The 19,316-nt window shown below is 49.3% G+C and overlaps 1 protein-coding gene across 3 annotated transcripts in view; it reads right to left on the reverse strand.

The window, feature by feature from the left end:
- Positions 1–3,425: 3,425 nt before the first annotated feature.
- TMEM38A (transmembrane protein 38A) overlaps positions 3,426–19,316 on the reverse strand; it is a 30,677-nt gene continuing 14,786 nt past the window's right edge. For 2 of the 3 annotated variants that reach the window (XM_033198565.1, XM_033198567.1), the window contains exons 2-6: positions 13,661–13,817; positions 13,221–13,405; positions 11,297–11,384; positions 7,056–7,206; positions 3,426–5,301 (exon numbers count right to left, since the gene is read on the reverse strand). In XM_033198565.1, coding sequence (XP_033054456.1) covers positions 5,074–5,301; positions 7,056–7,206; positions 11,297–11,384; positions 13,221–13,405; positions 13,661–13,817 — 809 coding nt within the window. In that variant the 3' untranslated portion in view covers positions 3,426–5,073. The remainder of the gene's footprint in view (positions 5,302–7,055; positions 7,207–11,296; positions 11,385–13,220; positions 13,406–13,660; positions 13,818–19,316) is intronic. The other variant, XM_033198566.1, reaches the window with a different exon arrangement.

Below are 19,316 nucleotides of genomic sequence, written 5' to 3' on the forward strand. Positions count from 1 at the left end.
GGACTACAGGCACCCGCCACCATGACCAGGTAATTGTTTTTGTATTTTTAGTAGAGATGGGTTTCACCATGTTAGCCAGGATGGTCTCAATCTCCTGACCTCGTGATCCACCCTCCTCGACCTCCCAAAGTGCTGGGATTACAGGCATGAGCCACTGTGCCTGGCCACAGTGTTTATTTGGGTTCTCTTCTGTAAGGGCACTAATCCCATTATGAGAACCCCACCCTCATGACCTAATCACCTCCCAAAGGTCCACACCCTAATACCTTAGAGGTTAAGACTTCAACAAATCAATTTGAGAGGAACCCAATTCAATTCATAGCAGGTATGCAGTGGCATATGCTTATGGCTTTAATTTGCAATTTATATGATATCTGCCAACCATATAATTTCTTTGGTGGTGTCTATTGAAATCTTTTGCCCAATTTTTGTTTGAGACAGGGTCTTGCTAAGTTGCCCAGGTTGGACACAACCTAAAGGGCTCAAGTGATCCTCCTGCCTTGGTCTCCAGAGTAGCTAGGGCTACAGGTGTGAGTCACCATGTCCAACTTCTTTTGCCCAATTTGGTGTGGAGTTTCTTTCTTTCCTTCCTTCCTTCTTCCTTCCTTCCTTCCTTCCTTCCTTCCTTTCTTCCTTCCTTTCTTTCTTTCTTTCTTTCTTTCTTTCTTTCTTTCTTTCTTTCTTCTTTTCTTTCTCTTTCTTTCTCTTCTTTTCTTTCTCTTCTTCCTTCCTTCCTTCTTTCTTTCTTTCTTTCTTTTTTTTTTTTTTTTTTTTTTGAGACGGAGTCTCGCTCTGTCACCCAGGCTGGAGTGCAGTGGCCGGATCTCAGCTCACTGCAAGCTCCGCCTCCCGGGTTTATGCCATTCTCCTGCCTCAGCCTCCCGAGTGGCTGGGACTACAGGCGCCCGCCACCACACCCGGCTAGTTTTTTTGTATTTTTTAGTAGAGACCAGGTTTCACCGTGTTAGCCAGGATGGTCTTTTTTTTTTTTTTTTTTGAGACGGAGTCTCGCTCTGTCGCCCGGGCTGGAGTGCAGTGACCGGATCTCAGCTCACTGCAAGCTCCACCTCCCGGGTTTACGCCATTCTCCTGCCTCAGCCTCCAAGTAGCTGGGAGTACAGGCGCCCGCCACCTCGCCCGGCTATTTTTTGTATTTTTTAGTAGAGACGGGGTTTCACCGTGTTAGCCAGGATGGTCTTGATCTCCTGACCTCGTGATCCGCGCGTCTCGGCCTCCCAAGTGCTGGGATTACAGGCTTGAGCCGCCGCGCCTGGCCGCCAGGATGGCCTTGATCTCCTGACCTCATGATCCGCCTGTCTTGGCCTCCCAAAGTGCTGGGATTATAGGCTTGAGCCACCGCGCCTGGCCTTCTTTCTTTTGTTTCTTTCTTCTTTCTCTCTCTTTCTTTTTCTTTCTTCTCTTCTTTCTTTCTTTCTCTTTCTTCTTTTCTTTTCTTTCTCTTTCTTTCTCTCTTTCTTTTTTTTTTTTTTTTTTTTTTTTGAGACGGAGTCTCGCTCTGTCACCCAGGCTGGAGTGCAGTGGCCGGATCTCAGCTCACTGCAAGCTCCGCCTCCCGGGTTTATGCCATTCTCCTGCCTCAGCCTCCCGAGTGGCTGGGACTACAGGTGCCCGCCACCACACCCGGCTAGTTTTTTTGTATTTTTTAGTAGAGACCAGGTTTCACCGTGTTAGCCAGGATGGTCTTTTTTTTTTTTTTTTTTTGAGACGGAGTCTCGCTCTGTCGCCCGGGCTGGAGTGCAGTGACCGGATCTCAGCTCACTGCAAGCTCCACCTCCCGGGTTTACGCCATTCTCCTGCCTCAGCCTCCCAAGTAGCTGGGAGTACAGGCGCCCGCCACCTCGCCCGGCTATTTTTTGTATTTTTTAGTAGAGACGGGGTTTCACCGTGTTAGCCAGGATGGTCTTGATCTCCTGACCTCGTGATCCGCGCGTCTCGGCCTCCCAAAGTGCTGGGATTACAGGCTTGAGCCGCCGCGCCTGGCCGCCAGGATGGCCTTGATCTCCTGACCTCATGATCCGCCTGTCTTGGCCTCCCAAAGTGCTGGGATTATAGGCTTGAGCCACCGCGCCTGGCCTTCTTTCTTTTGTTTCTTTCTTTCTTTCTCTCTCTTTCTTTTTCTTTCTTTCTCTTTCTTTCTCTCTCTCTCTTTCTCTCTTTCTGACAAGGTCTCACTGTTTCACGCAGGCTGAAGTGCAGTGGCCCAATCTTAGCTCGCTGCAGTCTCAACCTCCTGGGCTCAAGTGATTCTCCCCACTCAGCCTCCAGAGTGACTGGTTCTACAGGCACGAGTCACCACACAGAACTAATTTTTAAATTTATTTTTGTAGAGACGGAGTCTCACTATGTTGTGCAGGCTGATCACCAACTCCTGGGCTCCGGTGATCCTCCTGCTTCAGCTTCCCAAAGTGCTAGGATTACAGGTGTGAGCCACCAAGCTCAGACTTTTTCCCTTATAATTGAAGGGTTCTTTTTCACAGCTTTACTGAGGCATCACTGACAAATGATGTACTGTGTGTATTTACAATGTACAATGTAATAGGTTCTGACATGTGTGTAGATCCGAAAAACTAGCACAGTCAAAGCAATTAACAGATTCATCACCCATGTCCCTTTGCCCCTTCAAAATCCCTCCTGCCCACCCCACCCTACCCACCTTTCACCAAGCACCCATTGATCAGCTTTCTGTTATTATACATTAGTTTGCTTTTTCTAGGATTTCATATAATGGACGCATACAGTGTCCTTTTTTTTTTTTTTTAAAGAATGAGTTTCGCTCTTGTTGTCTAGGCTGGAGTGCAATGGCACAATCTCGGCTCACTGCAACCACCGCCTCCTGGGTTCAAGCGATTCTCCTGCCTCAGCCTCCTGAGTAGCTGGGATTACAGACACCCGCCACCACGCCTGGCTAATTTTTGTAGTTTTAGTAGAGGCGGGGTTTCACCATGTTGCCCAGGCTGGTCTCGAACTCCTGACCTCAGGTGATCTACTCGCTTTGGCCCTCCAAAGTGCTGGGATTAGAGGGATGAGCCACTGTGCCCAGCCATCCCCACATCTTGAGGCCAAAATCCCAGGCATGTGGTCGGGCTCGGTGGTTCACGCCTGTAATCCCAGCACTTTGGGAGGCCCAGGTGGGTGGATCATTTGAGGTCAGGAGTTCAAGACCAGCATGGCAACATGCTGAAACCCTGCCTTTACTAAAAATACAAAAATTAGCCGGGCATGGTGGTGGGTGCCTGTTATCCCAGCTACTTGGGAGGCTGAGGCAGGAGAATCGCTTGAACCCGGGAGGTGGAGGTTGCAGTGAGCCGAGATCACGCCACTGCACTCCAGCCTGGGCAACAGAGTGAGACTCTGTCTCAACCAAAAACAAAAAACAAAATCTCAGGCACAAATCAGACAAGCCATGAGGGTTCATTCACAATGATTTATTGGCTGCCCCTCCACGCCAAGCTGAGGTGGACAAGCAAGAGGATGAAACCTCCCCAGGACCCACCTAATTCCCAGGCATCACAGGAACAAGGCACTTTTCCAACAGCCTGGCAACATCTGGGACTCCAACGAGGTCTGGGCCCAAACCTCACCTGAGACTGGCCATGCCTGTCCCATGCACCCACCCGTCTTAGACATCCTGGTGACCTAGGCTGAGATGAGGGTGGCCAGGAAGGACCCTGCAGCTATAATATCATCCACCTCATTCACATTGAAGCAGGTTCCTGCCCCGCCCAGCAGCAGCACAAGGCTGAGCACAAAGCAGGGAAGCATCCGTATGTTTGTTCAACGGCTGAATGAGTGACAATGGACTCCAGCCTGAGGGAGACCTGACACTTCCAAGTCCCATCTGTGCACACTCACAGCCCCTCGACAGAGCTGGATCGTGGAACCCCATCCAGCTGGCTCCATTTCCTTGGTTTAGGGGGAGCCTGAGACGAACAGATCACAAGCCTTTCACACCATCTGATCTCTCAAGCCTGCCCTAGACGCGTCTACTGAGGGCTTCCTTTGTGCCAGGGAACTTGTGTGTTTCTCTGATCCACACACACGAATGATCTAAAATGCAAAGCCATTTGCAATCATAATTTCCAACCATCCTGTTCTCCCCTCCTGACTGCACGAGGCTTAGGAGCATGTGAGCCTTTTTCAACCGCAGCTTCACATCAACGCTTCCGTACAGAGAGGGGGCCAAGGGTCGCCACTATACAGATGGGCAGCGCCAAGCTCAGAGGAGGAAGGCAACTTGTCCAGGGACACACAGCAAGAGTCGGGACTTTCTGGGTACGGGAAAAGGTCTAGCCACTGAGAAGCGTGGGTAAGAAGAGACTTTGAAACGGCAGCACCTGGCTCGTAGGTACTTAAAAATGTCCATCAAATGAATGATCACAACATGGCTTGAAGTTCTTCAGGAGTCAATATGCAATTTTTTTTTTTTTTTTGAGACAGGGTCTTGCTCTATTGCCCAGGCTAGAGTGCAGTGGGAAGATCTTAGCTCACTGCAACCTCCACCTCCTGGATTCATGTGATTTTCCTGCCTCAGCCTCCCGAGTAGCTGGGATTACAGGCGTGCACCATCGCACCTAGCTAATTTTTGTATTTTTAGTAGAGACGGGATTTCACCATGTTGGCCAGGCTGGTCTTGAACTTCTGACCTCAGGTGACCCGCCCACCTCGGCCTCCCAAAGCGCTAGGATTATAGGCATGAGCCACTGTGCCCAGTCAAGATGCGATTTTAAAGAAGGAAATATAGAACTAAGAATATAAGTACCAACCAGTGATATTCTTGGCTGGAGCTGCTGTCAGGATTCTGTGAACCCCTCCAAAACGTGTGACTCTATGGGGTCCTGGCAGAAAGAAAGAGGAAACCCCAATTTCTACAAAAGTTCTTCATCCTCATCCCCAGATCTCAACCCTCACATCAGCCCTGGAGGGTGAGCCAATGACCCTGATGTGCAGATGGGGAAGTCAAGGCCAGGAAAGGATAGATCTGAGCGCAGGAAGCCTCCCAGCTCAGAGGGTCCTGGGTCTGGGTCCTCTGTCCGGTGCCCCTTGGGCCACCCCCTAATCCGCCTTCTTGGTCTTCTTCTTCCTGGATCCCTCGCTCAACTCCTCCTTGGACTTGGCAGGCATGGCCGAATGCTGAGCTCCTGGCCCACCACCGCCATGGGACCCACCGTGGTTGTCATGGTGATGGTCACCCCCGCAGGCCGAACCAAACAGCACGGGGCAGATGTAGCCCTCCAGGGCATCAAAGGGAGAGGTGTGTGAGTGGGTGGCCGTCAGAAACACCTGAGGTGGGGTGGCCGGGGGGACAGCAAGAGAGACAGAGGGAGACCAAGGTGGAAAGCAAAGCAGGGGATGGCAGGGTAGGGAGAAGAGGGGAGAGAGCGTCATCAAAGTCAAGGTTGGAGGTAGCCCCGACCCAACCCTCTGGCTGCATGCACCCCCAGGACGATGGGCGACCATCCCAGGTTTTCCAGGATGCCAGATTTCAAGTGTTGACCCCTGGAAAGTTCCAAGCACACTGGGACTGCTGATCACCCATCCCCCCCAGAATTCCCCATGACACCTGGGCTCAGAGAAAAGCTGCGCTAAGTGCAGGTCTGAAGGTCTGTGTCCTCCCAAATTCATATGTTGAAACCTATCACCAAGGTGATGATATTAAGAGGTGAGGTCTTTGGAGGGGTGATTGGATCATGAGGGTGGAGTCTTCAGGAATGATATTAGTGCGCTTATAAAGAGGTCCAGGAGAGCTAACCAGTACCTTCCACCATGTGAGGACACAGTGAGATGTTGCCTGTCTGCAACCAGGAAAGAGGGTCCTCACCAGAACCCGACCAGGCTAGTACCCTGATCTTGGACTTCCCAGCCTCCAGAACTATAAGAAATACATTTCTTCCTTTTCCTTTTTTTGGAGACAGGGTCTCACTCTGTTGCCCAAAGTGGAGTGCAATGGCATGATCTCAGGTCACTGCAGCCTCTTCCTCCTGGGTTCAAGCAATTCTCATGCCTCAGTCATCCAAGTAGCTGGGATTACAGGCATGCGCCACCATGCCTGGTTAATTTTTGCATTTGTGTTTTGTTTGTCTATATGTTTGTTTTGGAGACACAGTCTCACTCTGTTGCCCAGGCTGGAGTGCGGTGATACGATCTTGGCTCACTGCAAAGTCCACCTCCCAGGTTCAAGCAATTCTCCTGCCTCAGCCTCCCAAGTAGCTGGGATTACAGGCATGCACCACCATGCCTGGCTAATTTTTGTGTTTTTAGGAGAGATGGGGTTTTGCCATGTTACCCAGGCTGGTCTTGAACTCCTGGCCTCAAGTGATCTGCCTGCCTTGGCCTCCCGAAGTGCTGGGATTGCAGATGTGAGCCCCCATGCCCAGCCAAAGAATAAATTTCTGTTGTTTCTAAGCCACACAGTCTATGGCACTGCATTCTGTTATACAGCAGCCTGAATGGACTAAGACATTTGGCCTGGGTTGGAGCTACAAACATAGCAGAACAGGATCCCAGGCATCTGCTTGCCTCTCCCTTATCCCCTAATGCAGGGAGACTCATGCTTACTCCCTTTTGACAGCCTTGCAGTCCTCACCCAGGGAAGACACAGCCCCGAGCTGAGGTCTTCATGCAGAGGGAGAGAGTCCAGCCGCTGAAGACCCCTCCTGGGTGGGGTGATGTCAGCTCAAGACACAACTGTCAGACTAGAACTATTCCTGGTCCAAATGAATTCCCGGCTCCCTAATGCTGCCATTTCAGCTTCTTGTCCCTCAGGTCTCTATACCCAAGGCACTGGGCCCACCTTGACCTTGGTTCAAGCTGGGCCCTTTGCACAGAAGGCCTGTTCCCCTTACCTGTGTCCTGGCTGCTGGACACTGTCTTTTTAAAGACTCTTCCCAGCGACCTACTGGCAAGCACCTCCCCTCTCTGGGCTGCCCTGTCCCGGCCACGTAAGGCTGGGAGTGTCCAATTTCCCCACTTCCAGCCTGGAGGTGACAGGGTGGCATTGGTCAAGGCAAGAACGCTGCAGGAAGAGAAAGGCTTACCTTACAGGACACCATGAACATGGTGAAGATGAAGATGAGACTGGCTTTGGACACTGGGAGCCAGCGGGTCTGCTGGAGGGTGAAGAGGATGGCTCCATACAGGCTGGCCTTGGTAGGGCTGGAGGGAGCAGCTGTCATTACCGGGAGGTACCTGCATGGCTCAAGTCTTTGTAACTCTGGCCCAGACAACCCCCTGCCCTGGCACCAGCTCCCATCCCAGCTTCTCTCTTTTCTTTTCCTTTTGAGATGGAGTCTCACTCTGTTGCCTAGGCTGGAGTGCAGTGGTGCAATCTCGGCTTACTGCAACCTCCACCTCCTAGTTTCAAATGTTTCTCCCACCTCAGCCTCCCAAGTAGCTGGGATTACAGGCATATGCCACCATGCATGGCTAATTTTTGTATTTTCAGTATTTTGTATTTTTAGTAGAAATGGGGTTTCACCATGTTGGCCAGGCTGGTCTCGAACTCCTGGCCTCAAGTGATCTGCTCGGCCTCCCAAAGTGCTGGGATTATAGGTGTGAGCCATTGCGCCCAGCCACAGCTTCTCCTAATTGTAAGTTGGGAGGGTGAGGTGGTGTCATCCTATGCATGATGGGTTAACCTGGTCCAAGGAAAGGTCTGGCCTTTGTCCAGCTCCTGGAATATGCCCTCTAAGCCCTTGGAGTGTCCTGCCTTGATAAGACTGTCTTTGTTTGCCTGAGGGTCTTGGGCCACACCAGGTAGTAACAGTATAATTTATGGTGGGGGTCTTGGGCCATGCAGCATCAGCTGGACCTCTAGAGGGGCTGAAGACTGAGGTCAGCCACACAGGTGGTTAGCTAGTTCTGAGCCACAACAAAAACCCTGGATACCCAGGCTCAGAAGAGCTTCCCTGGTTGGCAGTATGCCATGCATGTTGTCACACATTGCTGCTGGGAGAATGAAGCCCTGTCCACATGATTCCACTGGGAGAGGAAAACTGGATGTTTGCACCTTTTCTCTCCTGTACTCTGCCTCATGCACATTTTGCCCCTGCTGATTTCTTGTTTGTGTATGAGTCAGAGTCTCACTCTGTCACCCAGGCTGGAATGCAGTGCTATGATCTCAGCTCCCTGCAACCTCCACCTCCTGGGTTCAAGTGATTCTCCTGCCTCAGCCTCCCAAATACCTGGGATTACAGGTGCCCGCCACCACACCAACTGATTTTTGTATTTTTACTAGAGATGGGGTTTCTCCATGTTGGCCAGGCTGGTTTTGAACTCCTGACCTCAAGTGATCCACCTGCCTCAGCCTCCCAAAGTGCTGGGATTACAAGGGTGAGCTACTGCACCCAGCCAACCCCTGCTGACTTTATTTATTTATCTATCTATCTATCTATTTATTTATTTATTTATAGAGACAGGGTCTCGCTCTGTCACCCAGGCTAGAGTGCAATGGTCTGATCATGGCTCACTGTAACTTCAAACTCTGAGGCTCAAGTGATTCTCCCACCTCAGTCCCCCAAGTGGCTAGGACTAGAGTTACATGCCACTGTGCCTGCTTAATTTTTAAGTTTTTTTTTTTTTTTTTAAGAGATGGAGTCTTGCTATGTTGCATAGGCTGGTCTTGAACTCCTGGCCTTGAACAATCCTCCTATTTCGGCCTCCCACAGTGCTGGGATTACAGGTGTGAGCTGCCTCTGCTGATTTTATTCTATATCTTGTCACTGTAATAAATCATAACCCTGAATTTAATGGCTTTGCTAAGTTCTCTGAGTCCTTCTAGCAAATCATGGAACATCAGGATGATCTTGGAGATCCCCCATCAGCTCATTCCCCCAGAAAATGTGATTACAACATGCAGAGTTTTCCTTAACTTTTATTTTTTTCCTGGCAAAATAGGTTTAAGATATTTTTATTTGTTGTAAAAGAGACAGACCTGTGGCTTCTATTCCTGATGTCTGTCTCTCGTTGCTTTTTTTTTTTTTTTTTTTGAGACAAGTTCTTGCTCTGTTGCCCAGGCTGGAGTGCACTTGGGTGATCATAGCTCACTCCAGCCTCAACCTTCTGAGATGAAGCAATCTTCCTGCCTCAGCGTCCTGAGTAGCTGGGACTACAGGCACGCACCACGACACCTGGCTAATTTTTTCTTTTCTTTTCTTTTTTTTAGAGATGAGTTGTTGTAATGTTGCCCAGGCTGGTCTTGAATTCCTGGTTTCAAGAAATCCTCCTACCTCAGCTTCCTGAGTAGCTGGGATTATAGGGGTGAGCCACCATGCCCAGCTTCACTGCATGTATTTAATAATTCTTTCTTTCTTTCTTTCTTTCTTTTTTTTTTTTTTTTTTTTTTTTTTTTTTTTTAGATGGAGTCTTGTTCTGTTGCCCAGGCTGAAGTACAGTGGCACGATCTCAGATAACAGCAACCTCCGCCTCCCAGGTTCAAGCAATTCCCTGACTCATCCTCCCAAGTATCTGGGACTACAGATGCACATCACCACACCCAGCTAATTTTTGTTTTTTTGTTTTTTTTTTTTTTTTTGAGATGGTATTTCACTCTTGTTGCCCAGGCTGGAGTGCAATAGCGCAATCTCGGCTCATTGCAACCTCCGCCTCTTGGGTTCAAGCCATTCTCTTGCCTCAGCCTCCCGAGTAGCTGGGATTACAGGCATGCGCCACCATACCCAGCTAATTTTGTATTTTTAGTAGTGACGGGGTTTCTCCATGTTGCTCAGGCTGGTCTCAAACCCCAACCTCAGGTGATCCCCCCACCTCAGTCTCCCAAAGTGCTGGGATTACAGGCATGAGCCACCGTGCCCAGACTAATGATGATAATTCTACCTAATATTTCCAAAGCACTCACCAGGGCCAGGTGATTTATATGCATGATTCCTTTTTTTTTGAGACAAGGTCTTACTCTGCTACCCAAGCTGGAGTACATTGGCATGATCCTAGCTTACCGAAGCCTCGAACTCCTGGGCTCAAGTAATCCTCCTGCCTCAGCCTCCTGAGTAGCTAGGACCACAAGTGCATCCCACCATGCCTAGCTAATTTAACCTTTTTTTTTTCTTTTTTTTTTTCTTGAGATGGAGTCTTGCTCTGTCCCCCAGGCTGGAGCGCAGTGGCGCGAACTCGGCTCACTGCAAGCTCCGCCTCCCGGGTTCCCGCCATTCTCCTGCCTCAGCCTCCCGAGTAGCTGGGACTACAGGCACCGCCACCGCACCCGGCTAATTTTTGTGTTTTTAGTAGAGACGGGGTTTCACCATGTTAGCCAGGATGGTCTCGATCTCCTGACCTCATGATCCGCCCGCCTCGGCCTCCCAAAGTGCTGGGATTACAGGCATGAGCCACCGCGCCCGGCCAACCTTTTTTTCTTTAGAGAAGAGGTCTCACTATGTTGCCCAGGCTGGTATTGAACTCCTGAGCTCAAGCAATCCTCCACCCTTGGCCTCCAAAAGTGCAGGGATTACAGGTGTGAGCCACCACACCCAGCCCCCCAACAAGGTCTTTTAAAAATGCACTCAACTGTCCAGGGCAGGGTGGCTCATGCCTGTAATCCTAGCACTTTGGGAGGCTGAGGTGGGCAGATCACTTGAGGTCAGGAGTTCCAGACCAGCCTGACCAACATGGTGAAACCCCATCTCTACTCAAAATATAAAAATTAGCCAGGTATGGTGGTGCATGCCTGTAATCCCAGGTACTTGGGAGGCCGAGACATAAGAATCTCTTGAACCTGGGAGGTGGAGATTGCAGTGAGCCGAGATTATGCCAGTATACTCAAGCCAGGGTGACAGAGAAAGACTCTGTCTCAAAAAAAAGAAAAAAGCATTAGGCTAAATGCAACATGGGATCCTGCATTGGGTCTTGGATGCTGCCCCCTGGCCTTGTCCACTTAGCTCCAGATATGCTCCCAATGCACAGTCTATACCCCATGCATACCCTGTACCCTGACCCTGCACACCCAGCAGCATTGCTGCTCTTCTGTGATTTGACAGTTGGCAGAGATGCTGGCCTCTGTTGGGAGGCTCCTTCTTGGCCAGTGAACTCCTGCTCACCCTTCAAAACCCCAATCAGGTATTGCCTCCTTCCTGCAGCTCTACCCTCCCCAACCTCCACACCAAGCAGAGCTATGGCTCTGCTTAGAGCTTCCCCAGTCATAGCCTCTGAAAGCTCCTGAAAGGCAGAGTCAAGGGTTGAGGCCTCTCTAAGTTATCAGCAGCATCCAACTCAGGGTCAGGCACCCAGACATACAGGAGGGATGGAGGCAGAGGTGGAGGGGGATACTTACAAAGACATGTGCAGGATCTCGTTGGTCTCTGGCTTCCAGACCCCTCGGAGCAGCTGCTCAAAGTTGGACATGAGAGCGACACCAGAACCTACAGGACAGGGTGCTTCTGAACAAGCCCGCCACCCCCAGGTCTCCTTTTCCTCTTGTTTGAATTCCCAAGGAGGCAGTCTCTCCACTCCCGGAGTCTTCTCTAAAGGGACACTGAGCCTGGGGGTGTATGATCATCAGCTGCAGGTGGGGAAACTGAGGCTCAGCGAGGACAACAGCCTAGCTGAGGGTCATATGGCAAATTCAGAGCAAAAGTCACCTAAAGGAATCAGTTATGTCCCCACCTGCAAGGCAGGTCTTCAACCTGGAGTTGTCTGTCCTGATGCCCCTAATCCAGGACCCCAAGCTGTGCATGAGGCTTCCAAGGCAGCCCCCACCCCCAGTCTCACTCCTCCTCAAGGCTCCAAGTTCTCAATCTTTCTCAAGCCACCCATCCTCTGGAGGAGATGCTATACCCCTGGAGAATCTGCTCAGTAGTAAAAGCTTCCTGGAGAGACAATAAGGAGACTCAAATAGAGGTAATGGTTAAATTTCTGGAAGAATCTTCCCATTTACCCTAAATGTATTGGTTAAAGAGACTTGGACATTCACTTCAGGAACTGCTGCACCAACTGGGGTGCCTGAGATGTACTACTGGACCAGGGAATCGCATGTGGGGCCATTTTGTCCCCAAGGAAGCATCTGGCAATGTTGAGAAACACTTTGAGTTGTCACAGTTGGGGAGGGAACACTACTGGTGTTTAGTGACTCAAGGCCAGTGAGGTGGCTCACCATTGTATAATGCACAGGTTGACCCCCATAGCAAGGAATAACTGAGGACACCATGGCTCAATGGAGGGTGGTTCTAGGCCTTGGCACTGTGGGTACCCATATCTGGTGGGCAGGAAGCGAGGATAAAGTGCCCAGTGGTTTTTGGCACTTGCTCAGGCCTTCTTTCCCTGCTTTCCCTGTTACTCCTTGGCCCACTTCTCCAACTTTTAATGCTGAATTATCTCTTTCTCCCCGAACTTCTGTCCATTTTTGCTTTATGCATTTTGGTGCTCTGTTTCTAGGTGCATATATGTTTATAGTTGTTACACCTTCCAGTGGATTGACCCTTTTATCATTATAAAACATTCTTTATTTCTAATAACATTTTCATTATTACTTTATTTTTTAATTTTAATTTTTTAGAGACAGACTCTTGCTCTGTTGCCCAGTTGGAGTGCAGTGGCACAATCATAGCTCACTGTAACCTTGAACTCCTAGGCTCAAGTGATCCTCCTACCTCAGCCTCCTGAATAGCTAGAACTACAGGCATGAGCCACTATGTCTAGCTCTATTTTCTTCATACAAAATGGTCTGTAGGTTTCGCTGGCAAAAGGGCCATGGCCCCCAAAAGTTAAGAGCTCCTATAGCTAGAGCTCTGGAGATGGGGTTCTCACCTGCAGCAATTTTGCTCTGTAGGAGGTGTTTAGCAATGTCTGGAAACAATTTCTTTTGTCACAGCTGGGGACAAGTGTGCTACTGGCATCTCGTGGGTAGAGGCCAGGGGTGCTGTTCAACATCCTACAATGCACAGGGCAGCCCCCACCACAAAGAATAATCCAGCCCCACATGTCAGTAGTGCTGCAAGTTGAGAAACCCTGCTCTGGCGACGCTAGCTTTCATCGTCATCATCACTGTCTTAGGTACCCCTGACAATAACATCTCTGGAAGAATCTTCCCACTTACCCTAAAGGTATCAGCTGATACCTTTAGGGAGGTTTGAACACCTACTCCAGTCTTTACACCCCTTTGCCTGGAGCAATGGCTTTCCCAACTGGGGTGCCTTGTAGTACCGCTGGACAAAAAGTTCTCCACTGAGATGATTTTTCATTGTCATCATCCTATTTACCTTTGACCCACCCAGTTGCAATCATGATGAACCACCCATGGTGGTAGTGGTGATGGGCATGATGGATGCCCACCGCGATCTTGCGGACTCGCACCACCTCCTTCATGGCCACGAAGATGAGTTTCACAGGCAGGAAGCAGACACACTTGTAGAAGAGGTCCAGGGGGCAGAAGAAAATCAAGTACCTTTTGGGGAGAGAACGCGAGTGCCAGGGGATGGGCAGACTGTGAAGGATGGGGGTAGGGAGTTGTGGTTATGTCAGACCCCCCTCCCCAGCGTGCTGAGCCTAGACCAAAGCTGAGCATGGAGGGCAGCATGTTCAAGGCCATCATGAGGGCTGTTGCTGGTGCGTTCTAATTCCTCCAACCTCTCTCCTCCCTGGTGCCCAGGTTGTTCCTTCCCCCGCCTGGCTCTGCTCTTCCATGCCCAGCACGGCTTACCAGACAGCTGAGGCCAGCAGGATGCTGGAGTTGTTGCTGAAGTAATCGATCAGTGGCTCCCCAAGGAGCAGGTCAGCCAGGATGTAGCTCCCGAAGCAATGCAGCATGGCGCACAGCCAGGATGCGATGGGGTGGCGCCGGGACAGCTCGACTGCTCCTGGGAGGCACAGGAGTGTCCCCCATCATCACCAGCATGCCAAGGACAGGTTTCACTCCCATATGCTCCGGTCAGCCTATCATAATCCAGACTGCCCACCCAACACTGTGCAGTTTGTACGTTTCAGAGGAGGAACCAAGGTTCAGAGAGGCTGCACGCATGCCTGAGGTTGCACAGAGAAAATAGAGAGCCGAGTAGGAGTCCTTTCCTCCACGCCCAGAGAGGTGGCAATGATGATGACACTAGCTCACATTTAGGACTTACTAAATCCTTATCAGTGCCCCAGCCAAGTGATGGCTTTATTATCACAGGAGTCTCCTAATTGTCATGAGAAGGCTGAGGCTTAGAAAGATGGGCCAGCTTGCACCTGGGAGTATTTTGAAATTGCTACTCTCGGCTGGGCGTGGTGGCTCACACCTGTAATACCAGCACTTTGGGAGTCCAAGGTGGGCAAATCACTTGAGGTCAGGAGTTCAAGACCAGCCTGGCTAACATGGTGAAACCGCATCCCTAAAAATACAAAAATTAGCCGGGAATGGTAGTGCATGCCTGTAATCCCAGTTACTCAGGAGGCTGAGACAGGAGAATCGCTTGAACCCAGGAGGTGGAGGTTGCAGTGAGCCGAGATTGCACCACTGCACTGTACTCCAGCCTGGGCAACAGAGCAAGACTCCATCTAAAACACACACACACACACACACACACACACATACGAAACAAGAGAAAAGAAATTGCTATTCTGACCTCAGCTGATCCCAAGATCCCTATGAGCTTATGCTGGTATTCTTTTTTTTTTTTTTTTTTTTTTTTTAACTTTGTTTGTTTGTTTGAGACAGAGTCTCACTCTGTCAACCAGGCTGGAGTGCAGTGGCGCAATCTCAGCTCACTGCAACCTCCGCCTCCCAGGTTCAAGCGATTCTCCTGCCTCAGACTCCTGAGTAGCTGGGATCACAGGTGCCCACCACGATGCCTGGCTAATTTTTGTATTTTCAGTAGAGAAGGGGTTTCACCATGTTGGCCAAGCTGGTCTCTAACTCTTAGAGTCAAGTGAACCTCCCACCTCAGCCTCCCAAACTGCTGGGATTACAGGCATGAGTCACCGTACCCAGACTTATGCTGGTATTCTTACCCCTGCTGTTTAAAAAAAAAAAAAACAACTATTTTTTATTGTAAAATATACATTAAATTTACCATTTTACTTTTCTTTTCTTTTCTTTTTTTTTTTTTTTGAGACAGGGTTTCACTCTCATCACCCAGGCTAGAGTGTGTAGTGGTGCAATCATGACTCACTGCAGCCTTGACTTCCTGGGCTCAGATACTCCTCCCACCTCAGCCTCGAAAGTATTTGGGACTACAGGCACGCGCACCACCATGCCGGGCTAATTTTTTGTATGTTTAAAGTAGGCACGGGGTGTCGCCATGTTGCCCAGGCTGGTCTCAAACTCCTGGGTTCAAGCCACCCACCTGGTTTGGCTTCCCAAAGAGTTGGGATTATAGACATGAGACACCATGCCTGGCCCATTTTAAACATTTTTAAGTGTGTAGTTCTTTTTTTTTTTTTTTTGAGACAGAGTCTCGCTCTTTCGCCCAGTTTGGAGCACAGTGGCGTGATCACGGCTCACTGCAACCTCCTCCTCCCGGGTTCAAGTGATTCTCCTGCCTCAGGCTTCCACGCAGCTGGGATTACAGGCATGCGCCACCACGCCCAGCTAATTTTTGTATTTTTAGTGAAGATGGCATTTCACCATGTTGGCCAGGATAGTCTTGATCTCTTGACCTTGTGATCTGCCCACCTTGGCCTCCCAAAGTGCTGGGATTACAGGCATGAGCCACTGCACCTGACCAAGTGTGTGGTTCTATGGCATTATATTCACGTTGTTTTGCCATCATCACCATCGACCATCTCCAAAACTCTTTCATCTTCCCAAACTGAAACCTTTTTTTTTTTTTTTTTTTTTTTGAGACGGAGTCTCGCTCTGTCGCCCAAGCTGGAGTGCAGTGACCGGATCTCAGCTCACTGCAAGCTCCGCCTCCCGGGTTCACGCCATTCTCCTGCCTCAGCCTCCCAAGTAGCTGGGACTACAGGCGCCCGCCACCTCGCCCGGCTAGTTTTTGTACTTTTTAGTAGAGATGGGGTTTCACCATGTTAGCCAGGATGGTCTCGATCTCCTGACCTCGTGATCCGCCCGCCTCGGCCTCCCAGAGTGCTGGGATTACACACTCACTCCTGATCCCCCGTCACCTAGCCCCTGGCACTCACCATTCTACTTTCTGTCTCTATGAAATTGATGACTTTAGGCATCTCATATAAGTGAAATCATACAGACTTTGTTGTTTTGTGTGGCTTATTGAGCATAATGTCCTCGAGCTTCATCCCTATTGTAGAATGTATTAATACTTTGTTTACGGGCTGGGCACGGTGGCTCACACTTGTAATCCCAATACTCTGGGAGGCTGAGCTAGGTGGATCACTTGAGCCTGGGTGTTCGAGACCAACATGGGCAACATAGTGAGACCCCCATCTCTCCAAAAAATTTTAAAAATTAGCTGGGCGCGGTGGCATGCTCCTGTAGTCCCAGCTACTCGGGAAGCTGAGGTAGGAAGATCACCCGAGCTGGTGATGTGGAGGCTGCAGTGAGTCATAAGCATGCCACTGCACTCCAGAGCAAGACCCTGTTGAGAGGGGAGGGAAGGGGAAGGGAGGGGAGGCCAGCCTGGGCAACACAGTGAGACCCCATCTCTACAAAAAAAAATTTTTTTAATTAGCTGGGCATGGTGGCATGCACCTGTAATCCCAGCTACTCAAGAAGTTGAGGTGGGAGGATTGCTTGAACCCAAGAGTTTGAGGCTGCAGTACGCCATGATCGCACCACTGCACTCCAGACTGGGTGATAGAGTGAGACTCTGTCTCAAAAATAATAAATAAATAAAGTCTGCAGTTGAGTTAATGATAGTGTACCAATGCCAATTTCCTGGTTTTAATAATGCACTATCATTATGTAACATGTCACTGGAGGAAGCTGGGTAAAGGGTATTTGCAAATTCTCTGTACCATTTTTGCAACTTCTTGTGTGTCATAAGCTCTTCCAAGATAAAAAGTATTTTAAAATTCCATATTAAAAAGAAGGGGCTTGAAAACCCATTGCTGAGTCCTTAGGTCCTATAGCTGGACATTTTTTTTTTTTAAGGTCTGGGCATGGTGGCTTACACCTGTAATCCCAGCACTTTGGGAGGGTGAGGCAGGTGGATCACCTGTGGTCAGGAGTTCAAGATTAGCCTGGCCAACATGGTGAACCCTCGTCTCCACTAAAAATACAAAAATTAGCTGGACATAATGGTGGGTGCCTTTAATCTCAGCTACTTGGGAGGCTGAGTCAAGAGAATTGCTGGAACCCAGGAAGCAGAGGTTGCAGTGAGCCGAGATCATGCCATTACACTCCCACCCAGGCTGACAACAGCGAGACTCCCTCTCGGAAAAAAAAAAAAAAGTTCATGAAAATGCAACACTCGGGGTACAGTATTAATGTCTATTTATCAAATCCTTGCATCTTGTATTACTCATGTAAAACCTTTATAATCTTTATAAATAGTTCTATCTTTATGCTAATATCTTCATAATCTTTTAAGGCCACACATTGGAATTAGAACTTGGGTGTCTCCTGGTGTGACCACTTCTTTCATCATATTGATTCTGTCTTTCCCAACTAGTTTCGTTTTGCAGAGAACGACTTTATGATCAAGTTGTAAGGTAGAGCTACTCTGTACATTACACGACCAGAACTAAAACCAACGATTCCCCTAATACAACTTATTCTAATAAAATGAAAACTCCAGTCAGTGTTGACATGAGATAACAAGGTCACAAAATGTGATCTCTCTTTTTGTTTGTTTGTTTGAGACAGAGTCTCGCTCTGTTGCCCAGGCTGGCGCAATCTCGGCTCACTGCAAGCTCTGCCTCCCGGGTTCACACCATTCTCCTGCCTCAGCCTCCTGAGTAGCTGGGACTATAGGTGCCCGCCACCACGTCCGGCTAATTTTTTGTGTTTTTAGTAGAGACGGGGTTTCACCATGTTAGCCAGGATGGTCTCGATCTCCTGACCTCGTGATCTGCCCGCCTCGGCCTCCCAAAGTGCTGGGATTAGAGGCATGAGCCACCGTACCTGGCCAAAATGTGATCTCTTATTAGTCAAATCAAAAGACTAAGCAAAAGAAATAATCAGTTTTGTCTATTTTTGGCAGGGAAGAGAGTGTCTGTTGTGGACTGAACGTTCCTGTCTCTCCAAAATTCGTATGTTGAAATCCTCCCTGCTTGTGATGGCATTAGGAGGTGGGGCCTTTGGGAGATGATTATGTTACCAGGGTAGACCCCTCACAAATGGGGTTAGAGCCCTTATAAACAGTGGCTCACATCTGTCATCCCAGCGCTTTGGGAGGCTGAGGCAGGCAGATCACAAGATTAGGAGTTCGAGACCAGCCTGGCCAATATGGTGAAACCTCGTCTCTACTAAAAATACAAAAATTAGCTGGGCGTGGAGAGAGGTGCCTGTAGTCCCAGCTACTTGGGAGGCTGAGGTAGGAGAATCACTTCAACCCAGGAGGCAGAGGTTGCAGTGAGCTGAGATTGCACCATTGCACTCCAGCCTGGGTAACAGAGTGAGACTTTGCCTCAAAAAAAAAAAAAAAAAAAAAGTCAAGAGAGGCCAGGTGTGGTGACTCACACCTGTAATCCCAGCACTTTGGGAGGCTGAGACCAGAGGGTCTCTTGAGCCTAAGCATTCCAGACCAGCCCTGGGAACATAGTGAAATCTCGTCTCTAAAACAATAAAAAAAAAAAAAAAAAAATTAGCTGGGCTTGGTGGCAGGCATCTTTATTCCCAGCTACTTCTGAGGTGGGAGGACCACTTGAGCCTGGAAGATTGAGGCTGCCGTGGGCCATGATCAAGCCACTGCACTCCAGCCTGGGCCGCAGAGCAAGACTCGATCTCAATAAATTAAAAAATAAGAGTCATGAGAAAGCCTGCTACTCTCTGCTGTCTACCATATGAGGACAGAAGGAGAGGTTGATCATCTGCAAACCAGAAGACAGCCCTCATTAGAACTTGACCATGTTAGTGCCCTGATCTCAGACTTCCAGCCTCCAGAACTCTGAGAAATAAATTTGTTGTTTATAAGCCACCTGGTCTACTGGTTTATAGCCACTGCAACAGATTATAGCATCTGTAACAGATTAAGAAATCTGAATATACTAATGATACATTCAACAGGCGGATTCGATCTTCATCCCTCCGTGAGTTCAGCAACCACGGAGGCCTTATCTGCCGCTGAACGGGGGCTGTGTTAGACACACTATACAGGTTAAAGAAATAACTGTGAATGAATTTCTGGGAACTGTGCATCCCTCTGGGTCCTGGTTTGTTTGTTTGTTTGTTTGTTTGAGATGGAGTTTCACTCTTGTTGCCCAGGCTGGAGTGCCATCGCGCGATCATGGCTCACTGCAAT

The sequence above is a fragment of the Trachypithecus francoisi genome, unplaced genomic scaffold (genome assembly GCF_009764315.1).
Source record: "Trachypithecus francoisi isolate TF-2019V2 unplaced genomic scaffold, Tfra_2.0 Lachesis_group5, whole genome shotgun sequence".
Lineage (NCBI taxonomy): Eukaryota > Metazoa > Chordata > Mammalia > Primates > Cercopithecidae > Trachypithecus > Trachypithecus francoisi.